The sequence below is a fragment of the Pseudophryne corroboree genome, chromosome 7 (genome assembly GCF_028390025.1).
Source record: "Pseudophryne corroboree isolate aPseCor3 chromosome 7, aPseCor3.hap2, whole genome shotgun sequence".
Lineage (NCBI taxonomy): Eukaryota > Metazoa > Chordata > Amphibia > Anura > Myobatrachidae > Pseudophryne > Pseudophryne corroboree.
In genome coordinates this window covers 446808014-446828598 of record NC_086450.1, presented here as the reverse complement: position 1 = coordinate 446828598, position 20585 = coordinate 446808014, and the positions used below count along the sequence as shown (strand labels likewise).

General features: G+C 50.8%; 1 protein-coding gene across 7 annotated transcripts in view; it reads left to right on the top strand.

Annotated features, from left to right (window-relative positions):
• Positions 1-20585, top strand: part of TBC1D24 (TBC1 domain family member 24) — a 78545-nt gene that overhangs the window by 39150 nt on the left and 18810 nt on the right. For 6 of the 7 annotated variants that reach the window (XM_063935014.1, XM_063935015.1, XM_063935011.1 and 3 more), the window contains exons 3-4: positions 782-799; positions 9355-9513. In XM_063935014.1, the coding sequence (XP_063791084.1) occupies positions 782-799; positions 9355-9513 (177 nt within the window). The remainder of the gene's footprint in view (positions 1-781; positions 800-9354; positions 9514-20585) is intronic. The other variant, XM_063935016.1, reaches the window with a different exon arrangement.

Genomic DNA, 20585 nt, shown 5'->3' with positions numbered 1-20585 from the left:
CTTGCTCTATTAGCAGTCTGAAACTGGACATTCACTCATTTGTCAGTCTGGCTGTTGCACTTTGGGCCTAATTTATATTTGTGCACAATCGCCGATGTTCACGTAAGTGAGCGACTATCTGCAGACTGCACAGAGATCACCCTGCGCTTATGTCCAGGCGCTTTTGCTCTCGCACTGACATTTTTATCTCTGAGTAATTGACAGGAAGGGAGCGTTTGGGAGACGTAGCAGGAAGAATGTCCCGCCCGTTTTCAGGGCATGTATCTGCCATCATCTGCGGTCATGTACGTAGAGAAACCCTGGCGCCATCATCCGTCAGAGTAGCCATAAGGCAACCCCAGCAATTGATGTTCTTGTGTACGGTATGTGTACGCAGTTGAGAGAGTTTGCGTTGGTTCCGGTGGGCGTCTTATCATTGCGTCTGAGCGGTAGCTTCACTTGCCAATATCGGCTGTTCTCAAGCCTAAACAATCGGTTGCGTACAAATATGAATTGGGTCCTTTGTGTAGAATGTCTGTCTGGTTTTACAAGTTTGCCCATGGTATAGCTGTCCCATGGAACGATCACCAGCTCCGGAGCATTGCCTGGCAGACAGGCTTCCCGCCATTTGGTAAGATGCTTCAGAGCTGCGCTTTTGTTTTACCACTTTAGGTGCAGTCAGCACTTTATATACTTTATATATGGCTGAACAGGTGATTTAACACTTCACTTACTGTATGTACTCATGTCGTCTTCTTTCTTCCTTTCTTCTTCTTCTTTCTTCTTTCCTGTCCTTTTCCAGAGTCCAGTCCCCTGTGCGGTAAGTGACCTCGCTGTCTCCCTTCTACACCGTGCAGATGCTGTATTCTTGCTTTCTCTCCCCCTCTAACGTCCAGCTGCTGACGCTCCCCTGGCTGGCTGTCTAACTTGCCTGAGCTTTGTGTTGTAAGAAGGCTTCTAGCTGTCTGCGCATAAGCACAGGAATGCTGCTAGGGCGGAACATTTCTTTCTTTCATTTTATTTATTTTTTTAGTTGCAAACAGTAACATTGGGGCAGCTGTATTAAGCCTGGAGAAGTGCACGGTGATGACACACCAGCCAATTGGCTCCTAACTGTCAATTTACATACGCTGGTGCGTTATCACCTTGCACTGATCACTGCTTTATCACTTCTACAGGCTTAATACATCTGTCCCGTTATAGCCTAAGCATCATATAAAAAACCGGGGGGAACTAGTCCACATTAGCTTCTAACATTCACTGACGCTGTAGCGGCCGTTCACAGATTCCCACTTAAGTCTGTGAATCCTCAGCCCTGTAATGGCGTGGCGCACCCCTCATTCTCTCTCCCTGCCCTTCGGATTGAGCTTTAGAATGCCATATTTACCATCCAAAAAGCATGTCTGGAAGTTACGGGTGGGTTATGTGCCTTATACGTGCAGTCAGTGCTCCTAACAATCCCAGTACATGACCTCAGGCACCTATTGTAATGATATGTAGAAGTATCTGTGCTGGCATTACACTGCATCTGTCTGCTACACACCATGCATGCACCGGTTTAGCAGGATAAGCCCATGTTCCAGGGAATGTGGACTATCTGTTCTCTAGGATGAAGCCAGTACACTGAGGTACGGGGGTCCCTGGTTTTCATAGCGGATGGTTCCGCTGACTATTGGCTGATCCAGCAGAGCGGCTGCATCCGCTGTGTAGGTGATGGACCCGCATTATGCTGGTGTGTGTGTAAGGGAATACTTGGCCAGGGCTGACCCGGGTGTAAGTAACTGATTAGTAGTTCTCCCTAGTGTTCCTGCTAGATGTCTTCCTCCAGCAGCTGTCATGTATCCCAGGCAACCGCACACAATTAATGTCTGACTATTTTTAGCAGCTTCTCCATTCACTAAGGTCAAATCCTTTGAAATCCATCCATGTGAAGGAGGGATGTGGAGACTTCTGCATGTCACACAATCCCAGCTTATGTTCTGCTGTCGCATGGCTGTTGTCAGATAGTGTCTAATGCAGGGGTGGGGAATCTGCGGCCCTCTTTCTGTTGTTGAACTACACATCCCAGCATGCCCTGCAGCAGTTTTAGCAGGGCCAAATAGCAAAACCGTAGCAGGGCATGCTGGTATGTATAGTTCAACAACAGCTGGAGGGCCAAAGGTTCCCCACACCTGGCCTAACGGAATGCGCCCCCACCCCACCTTGTTCTGTGCAAGACTCCTAAGCATTGCTATACTAACTGGTCACATGTGTGGGGGGGCGGGGGGCTTGGCAGAGAAAAGCTGGTTATTGCAGCGACCGGAAGTAGGCGTGTCCGACTTGCCACAAAATGCATGGAAATCTAGTACAGTTCCTCATATCCTCTTTACGGTAATTATAAATATTTAAATGGTCACTGCAACTGTAATAAGAAAGAAAACTTTGTGACAGGGCAACTTGTCATAAATACGTACAGCCTGATAATGTGACAAAGGGTAACATGTTTTGACATTAAATAGATACTTTTTAGGTCTCCTCCCGTTAACCTGTGGTCTGTTATCCGCCAGGTCTTGAGCTACAGAAATCTCTCTGCAAGTGCCGGATAACCAGCAGGGCAGTCGCCCGTGTAGGAGCCCTCACACAGAACTACATCACCAGTGTGGGGGCACTGTGTGGCATAATGTGCACTGGGGGGCACAAAGGGAGGAGGAGGCATGACTTAAGGTGTACAGGTTTTTGGGAACATCGGGACAGATGTATTAAGCCTGGAGAAGGGATAAAGAAGTGATAAAGCGGTGATAAGTGTAAGGTGATAAAGCACCAGCCAATGAGTTCCAATATGTAAATTGACAGTTATGAGCTGATTGGCTGGTGCGTTATCACCACTTTATCACTTCTTTATCCAGGTTAATACATCTGCCCCATTGGGTGGTGAGTTTCATACTTCCAGTCCCCAACACGGCAATCTGAAGAAGAAAAAAGTGAGAACACCCCCCCCCCCCCCCCCCCCCAAAAAAAAAAAAACCTCCTTTTCTAAGAACATTTTGTATGTAGATACATAGTCACAGCAGTACCCCTCAGAACTATCACTACATGCCCCTCTCTAAACCAAAGCTACAGTTGGCCTATCATTCTTATCTGGCAGTATAACGTATGTGCCGTTTGGCAGTAGAGTATTTGTAAGGGTTGGATACAGGATCCCGCCAGCAGCATCTCGACGGTCAAAAATCCCAACGCATTTTAGTAAGTCTGCTAACCCTTCTCTTTACCCTCCCCTAGTGCCCAACCCTAACCTTCCACGCCGCAACCAAACCCTAACCCTCCCAGCCTACCTGCGTTTATGGTGCTGACTGACTGGATTCTGTGCAGTGGTAGGATTCGGGCACCAGTCTTCTGCCCACCGGCATCTTGACCGACTGGATGCCACCTACCCATTTATACTGCGATGTAGTCTTGCTCCCTGTCATGATTAGTGTAATCTGGGAAGATATGAGTGAAGCTGCTTTAGTATACCCCAAGTCACTGACTTGCCATTTCCGTCTGACCGCGGTGAGGGTACCGGTGCCTTGTTACAGTGGCGGATCCAGTCCTCACCCTCTGTATACTAGGAACTGCTGACGCTGCTGGGGCAGTGATGGCCTAAGCTGTAGCTATTGTGTTTTCTCTATCGTCCTAGTGGATGCTGGGGTTCCTGAAAGGACCATGGGGAATAGCGGCTCCGCAGGAGACAGGGCACAAAAAGTAAAGCTTTTCCAGATCAGGTGGTGTGCACTGGCTCCTCCCCCTATGACCCTCCTCCAGACTCCAGTTAGATTTTTGTGCCCGGCCGAGAAGGGTGCAATCTAGGTGGCTCTCCTAAAGAGCTGCTTAGAAAAAGTTTAGCTAGGTTTTTTATTTTACAGTGATTCCTGCTGGCAACAGGATCACTGCAGCGAGGGACTGAGGGGAGAAGGAGTCAACTCACCTGCGTGCAGGATGGATTGGCTTCTTGGCTACTGGACATCAAGCTCCAGAGGGACGATCACAGGTACAGCCTGGATGGTCACCGGAGCCGCGCCGCCGGCCCCCTTGCAGATGCTGAAGTCAGAAGAGGTCCAGAATCGGCGGCTGAAGACTCCTGCAGTCTTCTAAAGGTAGCGCACAGCACTGCAGCTGTGCGCCATTTTCCTCTCAGCACACTTCACACGCGGTCACTGAGGGTGCAGGGCGCTGGGGGGGGGCGCCCTGGGAGGCAAATGTAACCTATATAAAGGCTAAAAATACCTCACATATAGCCCCCAGAGGCTATATGGAGATATTTAACCCCTGCCTGATTTCTCTAAATAGCGGGAGACGAGCCCGCCAGAAAAGGGGCGGGGCCTATCTCCTCAGCACACGGCGCCATTTCCTCTCACAGCTCCGCTGGTCAGGACGGCTCCCAAGTCTCTCCCCTGCACTGCACTACAGAAACAGGGTAAAACAGAGAGGGGGGGCAAATTTATGGCGATATTTTGATATAACAAAGCAGCTATAAGGGAGCACTTATTATAAGGCTATCCCTGATATATATATATAGCGCTTTTGGTGTGTGCTGGCAAACTCTCCCTCTGTCTCCCCAAAGGGCTAGTGGGGTCCTGTCTTCTTTAAGAGCATTCCCTGTGTGTCTGCTGTGTGTCGGTACGTGTGTGTCGACATGTATGAGGACGATATTGGCGTGGAGGCGGAGCAATTGCCAAATATGAGGATGTCACCCCCTAGGGAGTCGACACCAGAATGGATGCCTTTATTTATGGAACTACGGGATAGTGTCAACACACTAAAGCAGTCGTTTGACGACATGAGACGGCCGGACAATCAATTAGTGCCTGTCCAGGCGACTCAAACACCGTCAGGGGCTGTGAAACGCCCTTTGCCTCAGTCGGTCGACACAGACCCAGACACAGGCGATGACTCCAGTGGTGACGGTGACGAATCAACCGTATTTTCCAGTAGGGCCACACGTTATATGATTTTGGCAATGAAGGAGGCGTTACATTTAGCTGATACTACAGGTACCACTAAACAGGGTATTATGTGGGGTGTGAAAAAACTACCTATAGTTTTTCCTGAATCAGAAGAATTAAATGACGTGTGTAATGAAGCGTGGGTTGCCCCTGATAAAAAGCTGATAATTTCAAAGAAATTATTGGCATTATACCCTTTCCCGCCAGAGGTTAGGGAGCGCTGGGAAACACCTCCTAGGGTGGACAAGGCGCTAACACGCTTATCTAAACAAGTGGCGTTACCCTCTCCTGAGACGGCCGCACTTAAAGATCCATCAGATAGGAGGATGGAAAATATCCAAAAAAGTATATACACACATGCAGGTGTTATACTACGACCAGCTATAGCGACTGCCTGGATGTGCAGTGCTGGGGTAGTTTGGTCAGAGTCCCTGATTGAAAATATTGATACCCTGGACAGGGACAATATTTTACTGTCGTTAGAACAAATAAAGGATGCATTTCTTTATATGCGTGATGCACAGAGGGATATCTGCACACTGGCATCACGGGTAAGTGCTATGTCCATTTCGGCCAGAAGAGCTTTATGGACGCGACAGTGGACAGGCGATGCGGATTCAAAACGGCATATGGAAGTTTTGCAGTATAAAGGGGAGGAGTTATTTGGAGTCGGTCTATCAGATTTGGTGGCCACGGCTACAGCCGGGAAATCCACCTTTCTACCTCAAGTCACTCCCCAACAGAAAAAGGCACCGACCTTTCAACCGCAGCCCTTTCGTTCCTTTAAAAATAAGAGAGCAAAGGGCTATTCATATCTGCCACGAGGCAGAGGTCGAGGGAAGAGACAGCAACAGGCAGCTCCTTCCCAGGAACAGAAGCCCTCCCCGGCTTCTACAAAAGCCTCAGCATGACGCTGGGGCTTCTCAAGCGGACTCGGGGACGGTGGGGGGTCGTCTCAAAAATTACAGCGCGCAGTGGGCTCACTCGCAAGTAGATCCCTGGATCCTGCAGATAATATCTCAGGGGTACAGGTTGGAATTAGAGACAGATCCACCTCGCCGTTTCCTGAAGTCTGCTTTACCAACGTCCCCCTCCGAAAGGGAGACGGTTTTGGAAGCCATTCACAAGCTGTACTCTCAGCAGGTGATAGTCAAGGTACCTCTTCTACAACAAGGGAAGGGGTATTATTCCACTCTTTTTGTGGTACCGAAGCCGGATGGCTCGGTAAGGCCTATTCTAAATCTGAAGTCCTTGAACCTGTACATAAAGAAGTTCAAGTTCAAGATGGAGTCACTCAGAGCAGTGATAGCGAACCTGGAAGAGGGGGACTTTATGGTATCCTTGGACATCAAGGATGCGTATCTCCACGTTCCAATTTACCCCTCACACCAGGGGTACCTCAGGTTCGTTGTACAAAACTGTCACTATCAGTTTCAGACGCTGCCGTTCGGATTGTCCACGGCACCTCGGGTCTTTACAAAGGTAATGGCCGAGATGATGATTCTTCTTCGAAGAAAAGGCATATTAATTATCCCATACTTGGACGATCTCCTAATAAGGGCAAGGTCCAGAGAACAGCTAGAGATGGGATTAGCACTGTCTCAAGAAGTGCTAAAACAGCACGGGTGGATTCTGAATATTCCAAAATCCCAGTTAATGCCGACAACTCGTCTGCTGTTCCTAGGGATGATTCTGGACACTGTTCAGAAAAAGGTTTTTCTCCCGGAGGAAAAAGCCAAGGAGTTATCCGAGCTTGTCAGGAACCTCCTAAAACCAGGAAAGGTGTCTGTACATCAATGCACAAGAGTCCTGGGAAAAATGGTGGCTTCTTACGAAGCAATTCCATTCGGCAGATTCCACGCAAGAATTTTCCAAAGGGATCTGTTGGACAAATGGTCAGGGTCGCATCTTCAGATGCACCTACGGATAACCCTGTCTCCAAGGACAAGGGTGTCTCTTCTGTGGTGGTTGCAGAGTCCTCATCTATTGGAGGGCCGCAGATTCGGCATACAGGATTGGATCCTGGTGACCACGGACGCCAGCCTGAGAGGCTGGGGAGCAGTCACACAAGGAAGAAACTTCCAGGGAGTATGGACGAGCCTGGAAACGTCTCTTCACATAAACATTCTGGAACTAAGAGCAATATACAATGCTCTAAGCCAGGCAGAACCTCTGCTTCAAGGAAAACCGGTGTTGATCCAGTCGGACAACATCTCGGCAGTCGCCCATGTGAACAGACAGGGCGGCACAAGAAGCAGGAGTGCAATGGCAGAAGCTGCAAGGATTCTTCGCTGGGCAGAGAATCATGTGATAGCACTGTCAGCAGTGTTCATCCCGGGAGTGGACAACTGGGAAGCAGACTTCCTCAGCAAGACACTATCTTCACCCGGGAGAGTGGGGACTTCATCCAGAAGTCTTCCACATGCTGGTAACCCGTTGGGAAAGACCAATGGTGGACATGATGGCGTCTCGCCTCAACAAAAAACTGGACAGGTATTGCGCCAGGTCAAGAGATCCGCAGGCAATAGCTGTGGACGCGCTGGTAACGCCTTGGGTGTACCAGTCGGTGTATGTGTTTCCTCCTCTGCCTCTCATACCAAAAGTATTGAGAATTATACGGCAAAGAGGCGTAAGAACGATACTAGTGGTTCCGGATTGGCCAAGAAGGACTTGGTACCCGGAACTTCAAGAGATGATCACGGAAGATCCGTGGCCTCTACCTCTAAGGAGGGACTTGCTTCAGCAGGGTCCCTGTCTGTTTCAAGACTTACCGCGGCTGCGTTTGACGGCTTGGCGGTTGAACGCCGGATCCTAAAGGAAAAAGGCATGCCGGAAGAAGTCATTCCTACTTTGATTAAAGCAAGGAAGGAAGTAACCATGCAACATTATCACCGAATTTGGCGAAAATATGTTGCGTGGTGCGAAGATCGGAGTGCTCCGACGGAGGAATTTCAACTGGGTCGATTCCTACATTTCCTGCAATCAGGATTGTCTATGGGTCTCAAATTGGGATCTATTAAGGTTCAAATTTCGGCCCTGTCGATTTTCTTTCAAAAAGAATTGGCTTCAGTCCCTGAAGTCCAGACCTTTGTTAAGGGAGTGCTGCATATACAGCCTCCTGTGGTGCCTCCAGTGGCACCGTGGGATCTCAATGTGGTTTTGGACTTTCTAAAATCTCATTGGTTTGAACCACTAAAAAAGGTGGATTTGAAATATCTCACATGGAAAGTGACCATGCTTCTAGCCCTGGCTTCGGCCAGGAGAGTGTCAGAACTGGCAGCTTTATCTTACAAAAGCCCATATCTGATTTTCCATTCGGACAGGGCAGAACTGCGGACTCGTCCGCATTTTCTCCCTAAGGTGGTGTCAGCATTTCATCTGAACCAGCCTATTGTAGTGCCTGCGGCTACAAGTGACTTGGAGGACTCCAAGTTACTGGACGTTGTCAGAGCATTAAAAATATATATTGCAAGGACAGCTGGAGTCAGAAAATCTGACTCGTTGTTTATATTGTATGCACCCAACAAGATGGGTGCTCCTGCGTCTAAGCAGACGATTGCTCGTTGGATCTGTAGCACAATCCAACTTGCACATTCTGTGGCAGGCCTGCCACAGCCTAAATCTGTAAAGGCCCACTCCACAAGGAAGGTGGGCTCATCTTGGGCGGCTGCCCGAGGGGTCTCGGCATTACAACTCTGCCGAGCAGCTACGTGGTCAGGGGAGAACACGTTTGTAAAATTTTACAAATTTGATACTCTGGCTAAGGAGGACCTGGAGTTCTCTCATTCGGTGCTGCAGAGTCATCCGCACTCTCCCGCCCGTTTGGGAGCTTTGGTATAATCCCCATGGTCCTTTCAGGAACCCCAGCATCCACTAGGACGATAGAGAAAATAAGATTTTACTTACCGATAAATCGATTTCTCGGAGTCCGTAGTGGATGCTGGGCGCCCATCCCAAGTGCGGATTATCTGCAATAATTGTACATAGTTATTGTTAACTAATTCGGGTTATTGTTGAAGGAAGCCATCTTTCAGAGGCTCCGCTGTTATCATACTGTTAACTGGGTTTAGATCACAAGTTGTACGGTGTGATTGGTGTGGCTGGTATGAGTCTTACCCGGGATTCAAAATCCTCCCTTATTGTGTACGCTCGTCCGGGCACAGTACCTAACTGGAGTCTGGAGGAGGGTCATAGGGGGAGGAGCCAGTGCACACCACCTGATCTGGAAAAGCTTTACTTTTTGTGCCCTGTCTCCTGCGGAGCCGCTATTCCCCATGGTCCTTTCAGGAACCCCAGCATCCACTACGGACTCCGAGAAATAGATTTATCGGTAAGTAAAATCTTATTTTTATTGGTGTGGTTTTGTTTTTGTTTCATTGAGTTATTATTTTATTCCCCCCCCCGTATCTTGCAGGCAGAATGTTCATCTGGCTGTCCATGCTGAAAACTTTAAGTCTGATATTGTCTGCGTGAAAGAAATGCGCGACATCTGGTCCTGGATCCCGGAGAGATTTGCCCTCTGCCAGCCGCTGCTGCTGTACACCAATCAGGAGCACGGCAACAGCCTCAGCAGGTGAGCTCTCCCTTTACCTGGGATCGTGGTACACCCAGCATAGGAGAGACGTTCCGATGTGGTGGCAAATAGGGGCCACTGAGACGTCTCCTCCACTTCCTTCCCTGCGCTATTGTACAAGCTGCACATGTCACCGTCAGCCAGGCAGCTGAGCTGCATATAGGGGGTCATTCCGAGTTGATCGCTAGCTGCCGTTCTCAGCGATCAGGCAAAAAATCGGCTTTTCTGCGTATGCAGTGCACACGCGTGACGTACGGGTACAAAGGCTTTTGTGGTTTTGCACAGGTTCTAGCGACGTTTTCTTTCACACTGGCGGGCACAAGAAGATTGACAGGAAAGGGGCGTTTCTGGGTGTCAACTGACAGGTTTTTAGGGAGTGCTTAGAAAAACGCAGGCGTGGCCGGGCGGGTGTGTGGCGTCAAAAGCCAACCCTCCAACGTTAGAATCAATGCACACGGGGAGTAAGTCCAGGGCTAATCTTGTTTTGCACCAAATGTTTTTGCAGGCGCTCTGCTGCACAGGCGTTCGCACTTCTGCAAAGCGAAAATACACCCCCCGGTGGGTGGCGACAATGCCTTTGCACGGCTGCTAAAAACTGCTAGCGAGCAATCAACTCGGAATGACCACCATAGACCCTACAGGGGTGATGGGGGGTGGATTTACTCAACCAGAGACCGGACAGTGAGGGAATTCTCCAGCTGTACTCCCAGCTACATGATCATCTCCCGCACTTCACCCAGCTGCAGTTTCTAGATGTTACATTTGTGTTTACTCACAACAAATACAGTATTTAATATATAAACAGCAGCTGTGACTTGTCTTTAATTGCATCATATCTTGCAGGCAGCAGTTCTTCAGAGAAACAGGGCAGGGGATTTATCCGACCAGTATAACCGGTTTGGGAATTGTTATCTTAGGTTTTTTTGCAAAACACAAATATAGTGAGTGAACTGTAACTTCTACAAGTAAATAAAGGAAAGCCTGTGCTGTGATCAGTGATGTGACAAAGTCTCCTGCTTCCAAACTAAATAGGATATAGCTTTAATCTTTTCCCATCCACACTCTGACTACACCCATCATAACGGTCTGCAGAGGTAGCGGCTCTTCCTTCCCTGTGTGCAGGCACTGGGCTGTAGCCTGGACTGATGCACAGGGAACCACGTACTACTCCTACTGTAGCCTGGACTGATGCACAGGGAACCACGTACTGCTCCTACTGTAGCCTGGACTGATGCACAGGGAACCACGTACTGCTCCTACTGTAGCCTGGACTGATGCACAGGGAACCACGTACTGCTCCTACTGTAGCCTGGACTGATGCACTGGGAACCACGTACTGGTCCTACTGTAGCCTGGACTGATGCACAGGGAACCACGTACTGCTCCTACTGTAGCCTGGACTGTTGCACAGGGAACCACGTACTGCTCCTACTGTAGCCTGGACTGATGCACAGGGAACCACGTACTGCTCCTACTGTAGCCTGGACTGATGCACAGGGAACCACGTACTGCTCCTACTGTAGCCTGGACTGATGCACAGGGAACCACGTACTGCTCCTACTGTAGCCTGGACTGATGCACAGGGAACCACGTACTGCTCCTACTGTAGCCTGGACTGATGCACAGGGAACCACGTACTGCTCCTACTGTAGCCTGGACTGATGCACTGGGAACCACGTACTGCTCCTACTGTAGCCTGGACTGATGCACAGGGAACCATGTACTGCTCCTACTTGCACAGGTAACCATGACTGCTCCTACTGTAGCCTGGACTGATGCACAGGGAACCACGTACTGCTCCTACTGTAGCCTGGACTGATGCACAGGGAACCACGTACTGCTCCTACTGTAGCCTGGACTGATGCACAGGGAACCATGTACTGCTCCTACTTGCACAGGTAACCATGACTGTTCCTACTGTAGCCTGGACTGATGCACAGGTAACCATGACTGTTCCTACTGTAGCCTGGACTGATGCACAGGGAACCACGTACTGCTCCTACTGTAGCCTGGACTGATGCACAGGGAACCACGTACTGCTCCTACTGTAGCCTGGACTGATGCACAGGGAACCACGTACTGCTCCTACTGTAGCCTGGACTGATGCACAGGGAACCACGTACTGCTCCTACTGTAGCCTGGACTGATGCACAGGGAACCACGTACTGCTCCTACTGTAGCCTGGACTGATGCACAGGGAACCACGTACTGCTCCTACTGTAGCCTGGACTGTTGCACAGGGAACCACGTACTGCTCCTACTGTAGCCTGGACTGTTGCACAGGGAACCACGTACTGCTCCTACTGTAGCCTGGACTGTTGCACAGGGAACCACGTACTGCTCCTACTGTAGCCTGGACTGTTGCACAGGGAACCACGTACTGCTCCTACTGTAGCCTGGACTGTTGCACAGGGAACCACGTACTGCTCCTACTGTAGCCTGGACTGATGCACAGGGAACCACGTACTGCTCCTACTGTAGCCTGGACTGATGCACTGGGAACCACGTACTGCTCCTACTGTAGCCTGGACTGATGCACTGGGAACCACGTACTGCTCCTACTGTAGCCTGGACTGATGCACAGGGAACCACGTACTGCTCCTACTGTAGCCTGGACTGATGCACAGGGAACCATGTACTGCTCCTACTTGCACAGGTAACCATGACTGTTCCTACTGTAGCTTGGACTGATGCACAGGGAACCACGTACTGCTCCTACTGTAGCCTGGACTGATGCACGGGGAACCACGTACTGCTCCTACTGTAGCCTGGACTGATGCACTGGGAACCACGTACTGCTCCTACTGTAGCCTGGACTGATGCACAGGGAACCACGTACTGCTCCTACTGTAGCCTGGACTGATGCACAGGGAACCATGTACTGCTCCTACTTGCACAGGTAACCATGACTGTTCCTACTGTAGCTTGGACTGATGCACAGGGAACCACGTACTGCTCCTACTGTAGCCTGGACTGATGCACGGGGAACCACGTACTGCTCCTACTGTAGCCTGGACTGATGCACAGGGAACCACGTACTGCTCCTACTGTAGCCTGGACTGATGCACAGGGAACCACGTACTGCTCCTACTGTAGCCTGGACTGATGCACAGGGAACCACGTACTGCTCCTACTGTAGTCTGGACTGATGCACAGGGAACCACGTACTGCTCCTACTGTAGTCTGGACTGATGCACAGGGAGCCATGTACTGCTCCTACTTGCACAGGTAACCATGACTGTTCCTACTGTAGCTTGGACTGATGCACAGGGAACCACGTACTGCTCCTACTGTAGCCTGGACTGATGCACAGGGAACCACGTACTGCTCCTACTGTAGCCTGGACTGATGCACAGGGAACCACGTACTGCTCCTACTGTAGCCTGGACTGTTGCACAGGGAGCCACGTACTGCTCCTACTGTAGCCTGGACTGTTGCACAGGGAGCCACGTACTGCTCCTACTGTAGCCTGGACTGTTGCACAGGGAACCACGTACTGCTCCTACTGTAGCCTGGACTGTTGCACAGGGAACCACGTACTGCTCCTACTGTAGCCTGGACTGATGCACAGGGAACCACGTACTGCTCCTACTGTAGCCTGGACTGATGCACAGGGAACCACGTACTGCTCCTACTGTAGCCTGGACTGATGCACTGGGAACCACGTACTGCTCCTACTGTAGCCTGGACTGATGCACTGGGAACCACGTACTGCTCCTACTGTAGCCTGGACTGATGCACAGGGAACCACGTACTGCTCCTACTTGCACAGGTAACCATGACTGTTCCTACTGTAGCTTGGACTGATGCACAGGGAACCACGTACTGCTCCTACTGTAGCCTGGACTGATGCACAGGGAACCACGTACTGCTCCTACTGTAGCCTGGACTGATGCACAGGGAACCACGTACTGCTCCTACTGTAGCCTGGACTGATGCACAGGGAACCACGTACTGCTCCTACTGTAGCCTGGACTGATGCACAGGGAACCACGTACTGCTCCTACTGTAGCCTGGACTGATGCACAGGGAACCACGTACTGCTCCTACTGTAGCCTGGACTGATGCACAGGGAACCACGTACTGCTCCTACTGTAGCCTGGACTGATGCACAGGGAACCACGTACTGCTCCTACTGTAGCCTGGACTGATGCACAGGGAGCCACGTACTGCTCCTACTGTAGCCTGGACTGATGGCCAGGGAGCCATGTACTGCTCCTACTTGCACAGGTAACCATGACTGTTCCTACTGTAGCTTGGACTGATGCACAGGGAACCACGTACTGTTCCTACTGTAGCCTGGACTGATGCACAGGGAACCACGTACTGCTCCTACTGTAGCCTGGACTGATGCACAGGGAACCACGTACTGCTCCTACTGTAGCCTGGACTGATGCACAGGGAACCACGTACTGCTCCTACTGTAGCCTGGACTGATGCACAGGGAACCACGTACTGCTCCTACTGTAGCCTGGACTGATGCACAGGGAACCACGTACTGCTCCTACTGTAGCCTGGACTGATGCACAGGGAACCACGTACTGCTCCTACTGTAGCCTGGACTGATGCACAGGGAACCACGTACTGCTCCTACTGTAGCCTGGACTGATGGCCAGGGAGCCACGTACTGCTCCTACTGTAGCCTGGACTGATGGCCAGGGAGCCACGTACTGCTCCTACTGTAGCCTGGACTGATGGCCAGGGAGCCACGTACTGCTCCTACTGTAGCCTGGACTGATGGCCAGGGAGCCACGTACTGCTCCTACTGTATCCTGGACTGATGCACAGGGAACCACGTACTGCTCCTACTGTAGCCTGGACTGATGCACAGGGAACCACGTACTGCTCCTACTGTAGCCTGGACTGATGCACAGGGAACCACGTACTGCTCCTACTGTAGCCTGGACTGATGCACAGGGAACCACGTACTGCTCCTACTGTAGCCTGGACTGATGGCCAGGGAGCCATGTACTGCTCCTACTTGCACAGGTAACCATGACTGTTCCTACTGTAGCTTGGACTGATGCACAGGGAACCACGTACTGTTCCTACTGTAGCCTGGACTGATGCACAGGGAACCACGTACTGCTCCTACTGTAGCCTGGACTGATGCACAGGGAACCACGTACTGCTCCTACTGTAGCCTGGACTGATGCACAGGGAACCATGTACTGCTCCTACTTGCACAGGTAACCATGACTGTTCCTACCGTAGCTTGGACTGATGCACAGGGAACCACGTACTGCTCCTACTGTAGCCTGGACTGATGCACAGGGAACCATGTACTGCTCCTACTTGCACAGGTAACCATGACTGTTCCTACCGTAGCTTGGACTGATGCACAGGGAACCACGTACTGCTCCTACTGTAGCCTGGATTGATGCCCAGGGAGCCACGTGGGATTATTTATAATTTCTCTAACGTCCTAGTGGATGCTGGGGACTCCGTAAGGACCATGGGGAATAGCGGGCTCCGCAGGAGACTGGGCACTCTAAAGAAAGATTTAGTACTATCTGGTGTGCACTGGCTCCTCCCTCTATGCCCCTCCTCCAGACCTCAGTTAGAATCTGTGCCCGGCCAGAGCTGGGTGCTCCTAGTGGGCTCTCCTGAGCTTGCTAGAAAAAGTATTGTCAGGTTTTTTATTTTCAGAGAGTTTCTGCTGGCAACAGACTCTCTGCTACGAAGGACTGAGGAGAGAGAAGCAAACCTACTCACGGCAGCTAGGTAGCGCTTCTTAGGCTACTGGACACCATTAGCTCCAGAGGGATCGAACACAGGTACCTAACCTTGATCGTCCGTTCCCGGAGCCGCGCCGCCGTCCCCCTTGCAGAGCCAGAAGAACAGAAGCAGCAGAAGCATGAAGACATCGAAATCGATGCCATATTTTACACATTAAAGCGGGACAGAAGCCCGCCGCTGAGGGGGCGGGGCCTTCTTCCTCAGCACACCAGCGCCATTTTCTCTTCACAGCTCCGCTGGAAGGACGCTCCCCAGGCTCTCCCCTGCAGTATACAGGGCAATAGAGGGTAAAAAGAGAGGGGGGGCACATAAATTTAGGCGCAGAAATATATTTAACAGCAGCTACGGGGTAAACACTAAGGTACAGTGTAATCCCTGGGTTATATAGCGCTGGGGTGTGTGCTGGCATACTCTCTCTCTGTCTCCCCAAAAGCCTTTGTGGGGTCCTGTCCTCAGTCAGAGCATTCCCTGTATGTGCTGTGTCGGTACGCCTGTGTCGACATGTTTGAGGAAGGATACGTGGAGGCAGAACAAGTGCAGCTGAGTGTGGTGTCGCCGCCGACTGTGCAGACACCTGATTGGATGGATATGTGGAAGGTGTTAAATGATAATGTAAACTCCTTCTCCTTACATAACAGATTGGATAAAACTGTAACCTTGGGACAGTCAGAGTCTCAACCCTTGCCTGATCCTACAGCGCAGAGGTCGTCGGGGTCTCAAAAGCGCACACTATCCCAGATAGTTGACACAGATGTCGACACGGAATCGGACTCCAGTGTCGTTGACGATGAGGCAAAGTTGCAGCCTAAAATGACTAAAGCCATCCGCTACATGATTGTAGCAATGGAGGATGTATTACACATTTCTGAGGAAAATCCTGTCCCTGACAAGAGGATTTATATGTATGGGGAGAAAAAGCATGAAGTGACTTTTCCCCCTTCACATGAATTAAATGAATTATGTGAAAAAGCGATTACTTATGGCGTATCCTTTCCCGCCAACGGACAGGTTACGCTGGGAATCCTCCCCTAGGGTAGACAAGGCGTTGACACGCTTGTCTAAGAAGGTAGCCCTGCCGTCGCAGGATACGGCCGCCCTAAAGGATCCTGCGGATAGAAAGCAGGAAGCTATCCTGAAGTCTGTTTTTATACACATTCTAGCACACTGCCGAGGCCAGCAATTGCTTCGGCCTGGATGTGTAGTGCGGTGGCTGCATGGACGGATACTCTGTCTGAGGAGATAGATACCCTGGACAAGGGACACTGTTCTACTGACCCTGGCACATATCAAGGACGCGGTCCTATATATGCGGGATGCCCAGAGGGACATTTGCCTGCTGGGCTCTAGAGTAAACGCAATGTCCATTTCTGCCAGAAGGGTCTTATGGACTCTGCAATGGCCAGGGGATACCGACTCTAAAAAACACATGGAGGTCTTACCTTATAAGGGTGTGGAATTGTTTGGGGACGATCTCTCGGACCTAGTTTCCACAGCTACGGCTGGGAAGTCAAATTTCTTGCCTTATGTCCCTCCACAGCCTAAGAAAGCACCATATTACCAAATGCAGTCCTTTCGTTCTCAGAAGAGCAAGAAGGTCAGAGGTGCGTCCTTTCTTGCCAGAGGTAGAGGAAAAAAGCTGCACCATACAGCTAGTTCCCATGAACAAAAGGCTTCCACTAAATCCACCGCATGACGCTGGGGCTCCACAGGCGGAGCCAGGAGCCGTGGGGGCGCGTCTCCGACATTTCAGCCACCAGTGGGTTCGCTGACAGGTGGATCCTTGGGCTATACAAGTTGTGTCTCAGGGATACAAGCTGGAATTCGAGGTGACGCCCCCTCACCGTTACCTAAAATCGGCCTTACCAACTTCCCCCATGGAAAGGGAGATAGTGTTGGCGGCAATTCACAAACTTTTTCTCCAGCAGGTGGTGGTAGAGGTTCCCCCCCTTCAACGGGGAAGGGGCTACTATTCCACTATATTTGTGGTACCGAAACCGGACGGTTCGGTCAGACCCATTTTAAATTTAAAATCCCTGAAAATTTATCTGAAGAAATTCAAGTTCAAAATGGAATCGCTCAGAGCGGTCATTGCAAGCCTGGAAGAGGGGGATTTTATGGTGTCTCTGGACATCAAGGATGCTTACTTGCATGTCCCCATTTATCCGCCTCATCAGGAGTACCTCAGGTTTGTGGTACGGGACTGTCATTACCAATTCCAGACGTTGCCGTTTGGCCTGTCCACGGCACCGAGAGTTTTTACCAAGGTGATGGCGGAAATGATGGTGCTCCTTCGGAAGCAAGGGGTTACAATTATCCCATACTTGGACGATCTCCTCATAAAGGCGAGGTCCAGGGAGCAGTTGCTGATCAGCGTAGCACGCTCTCAGGAAGTGTTGCGTCAGCACGGCTGGATTCTGAACATTCCAAAGTCGCAGCTGATTCCTGCGACGCGTCTGCCCTTCCTGGGCATGATTCTGGACACAGACCAGAAGAAGGTGTTTCTCCCGGAGGAGAAGGCTCAGGAGCTCTTGACTCTGGTCAGAGACCTCCTAAAGCCAAAACAGGTGTCTGTGCATCACTGCACACGAGTCCTGGGAAAGATGATGGCGTCATACGAAGCCATTCCCTTCGGCAGGTTCCATGCGAGGATCTTTCAGTGGGATCTGCTGGACAAGTGGTCCGGATCGCATCTTCAGATGCATCGGATGATCACCCTGTCCCCCAGGGCCAGGGTGTCTCTTCTGTGGTGGCTGCAAAGTGCTCACCTCCTCGAGGGCCGCAGGTTCGGCATACAGGACTGGGTCCTGGTGACCACGGATGCAAGCCTCCACGACGATGGGGGGGCAGTCACTCAAGGAAGAAACTTCCAGGGGCTGTGGTCAAGTCAGGAGACTTGTCTGCACATAAATATCCTGGAGCTACGGGCCATATACAACGCCCTGAGTCAAGCGGAGCCTCTGCTTCGGGACCACCCAGTGCTGATTCAGTCAGACAACATCACTGCAGTCGCTCATGTAAACCGCCAGGGCGGCACAAGAAGCAGGGTGGCAATGGCGGAAGCCACCAGGATTCTTCGTTGGGCGGAGAATCACGTGCAAGCACTGTCAGCAGTGTTCATTCCGGGAGTGGACAACTGGGAAGCAGACTTCCTCAGCAGACACGACCTCCACCCGGGAGAGTGGGGACTTCATCAAGAAGTCTTCATGCAGATTGTAAATCGATGGGAACTGCCACAGGTGGACATGATGGCGTCCCGCCTCAACAAAAAATTAAAAAGGTATTGCGCCAGGTCAAGGGACCCTCAGGCGATAGCTGTGGACGCACTGGTGACACCGTGGGTATTCCAGTTGGTCTATGTGTTTCCTCCTCTTCCTCTCATACCCAGGGTACTGAGAATCGTAAGAAAAAGAGGAGTGAGAACAATACTCATTGTTCCGGATTGGCCAAGAAGGACTTGGTACTCGGAACTGCAAGAAATGCTCACAGAGGACCCATGGCCTCTGCCTCTCAGACAGGACCTGTTGCAACAGGGGCCCTGTCTGTTCCAAGACTTACCGCGGCTGCGTTTGACGGCATGGCGGTTGAACGCCGGATCCTAGAAGAAAAGGGTATTCCGGACGCAGTTATTTCTACGCTGATAAAGGCTAGGAAGGACGTGACAGCAAAACATTATCACCGTATATGGCGAAAATATGTTGCTTGGTGTGAGGCCAGGAAGGCCCCTACAGAGGAATTCCAGCTGGGTCGATTCCTGCACTTCCTACAGTCAGGTGTGACTATGGGCCTAAAATTAGGGTCCATAAAGGTCCAGATTTCAGCCTTATCCATTTTCTTTAAAAAAGAACTGGCTTCACTGCCTGAGGTTCAGACGTTTGTTAAGAGAGTGCTGCATTTTCAGCCTCCTTTTGTGCCACCAGTGGCACCTTGGGATCTTAACGTGGTCTTGGCTTTCCTGAAATCCCACTGGTTTGATCCACTTAAGACAGTGGACCTAAAGTATCTCACGTGGAAAGTGGTCATGCTGTTGGCCCTAGCCTCAGCTAGGCGTGTGTCAGAATTGGCGGCTTTGTCATGTAAAAGCCCCTATCTGGTTTTCCATATGGATAGGGCAGAATTGCGAACTCGTCCGCAGTTTCTGCAAAAGGTGGTGTCATCTTTTCATTTGAACCAACCCATTGTGGTGCCTGCGGCTACTCGTGACTTGGAGGATTCCAAGTTGCTTGATGTAGTCAGGGCTTTGAAGATCTATGTTGCCAGGACGGCTGGAGTCAGGAAAACTGACTCGCTGTTTATCCTGTATGCATCCAACAAGCTGGGTGCTCCTGCTTAAAGCAAACCATTGCTCGCTGGATCTGTAACACGATTCAGCAGGCTCATTCTGCGGCTGGATTGCCGCATCCAAAATCAGTGAAAGCCCATTCCACAAGGAAGGTGGGCTCTTCTTGGGCGGCTGCCCAAGGGGTCTCTGCATTACAGCTTTGCCGAGCTGCTACTTGGTCGGGTTCAAACACATTTGCAAAGTTCTACAAGTTTGATACCCTGGCTGAGGAGGACCTGGTGTTTGCCCATTCGGTGCTGCAGAGTCATCTGCACTCTCCCGCCCGTTTGGGAGCTTTGGTATAATCCCCATGGTCCTTACGGAGTCCCCAGCATCCACTAGGACGTTAGAGAAAATAAGAATTTACTCACCGGTAATTCTATTTCTCGTAGTCCGTAGTGGATGCTGGGCACCCGTCCCAAGTGCGGACTTTCTGCAATACGTGTATATAGTTATTGCTTAACAAAGGGTTATGGTTATGTAGCATCGGTTGAGTGATGCTCAGTTGTTGTTCATACTGTTAACTGGGTAAGTTTATCACAAGTTGTACAGTGTGATTGGTGTGGCTGGTATGAGTCTTACCCTGGATTCCAAAATCCTTTCCTTGTCATGTCAGCTCTTCCGGGCACAGTTTCCTTAACTGAGGTCTGGAGGAGGGGCATAGAGGGAGGAGCCAGTGCACACCAGATAGTACTAAATCTTTCTTTAGAGTGCCCAGTCTCCTGCGGAGCCCGCTATTCCCCATGGTCCTTACGGAGTCCCCAGCATCCACTACGGACTACGAGAAATAGAATTACCGGTGAGTAAATTCTTATTTATTATTTTCTCTGACGTCCTAGTGGATGCTGGGGACTCCGTAAGGACCATGGGGAATAGACGGGCTCCGCAGGAGACTGGGCACAATTAAAGAAAGCTTTAGGTCACCTGGTGTGCACTGGCTCCTCCCACTATGACCCTCCTCCAAGCCTCAGTTAGATTTTGTGCCTGGCCGAGGTTGGATGCACACTAGGGGCTC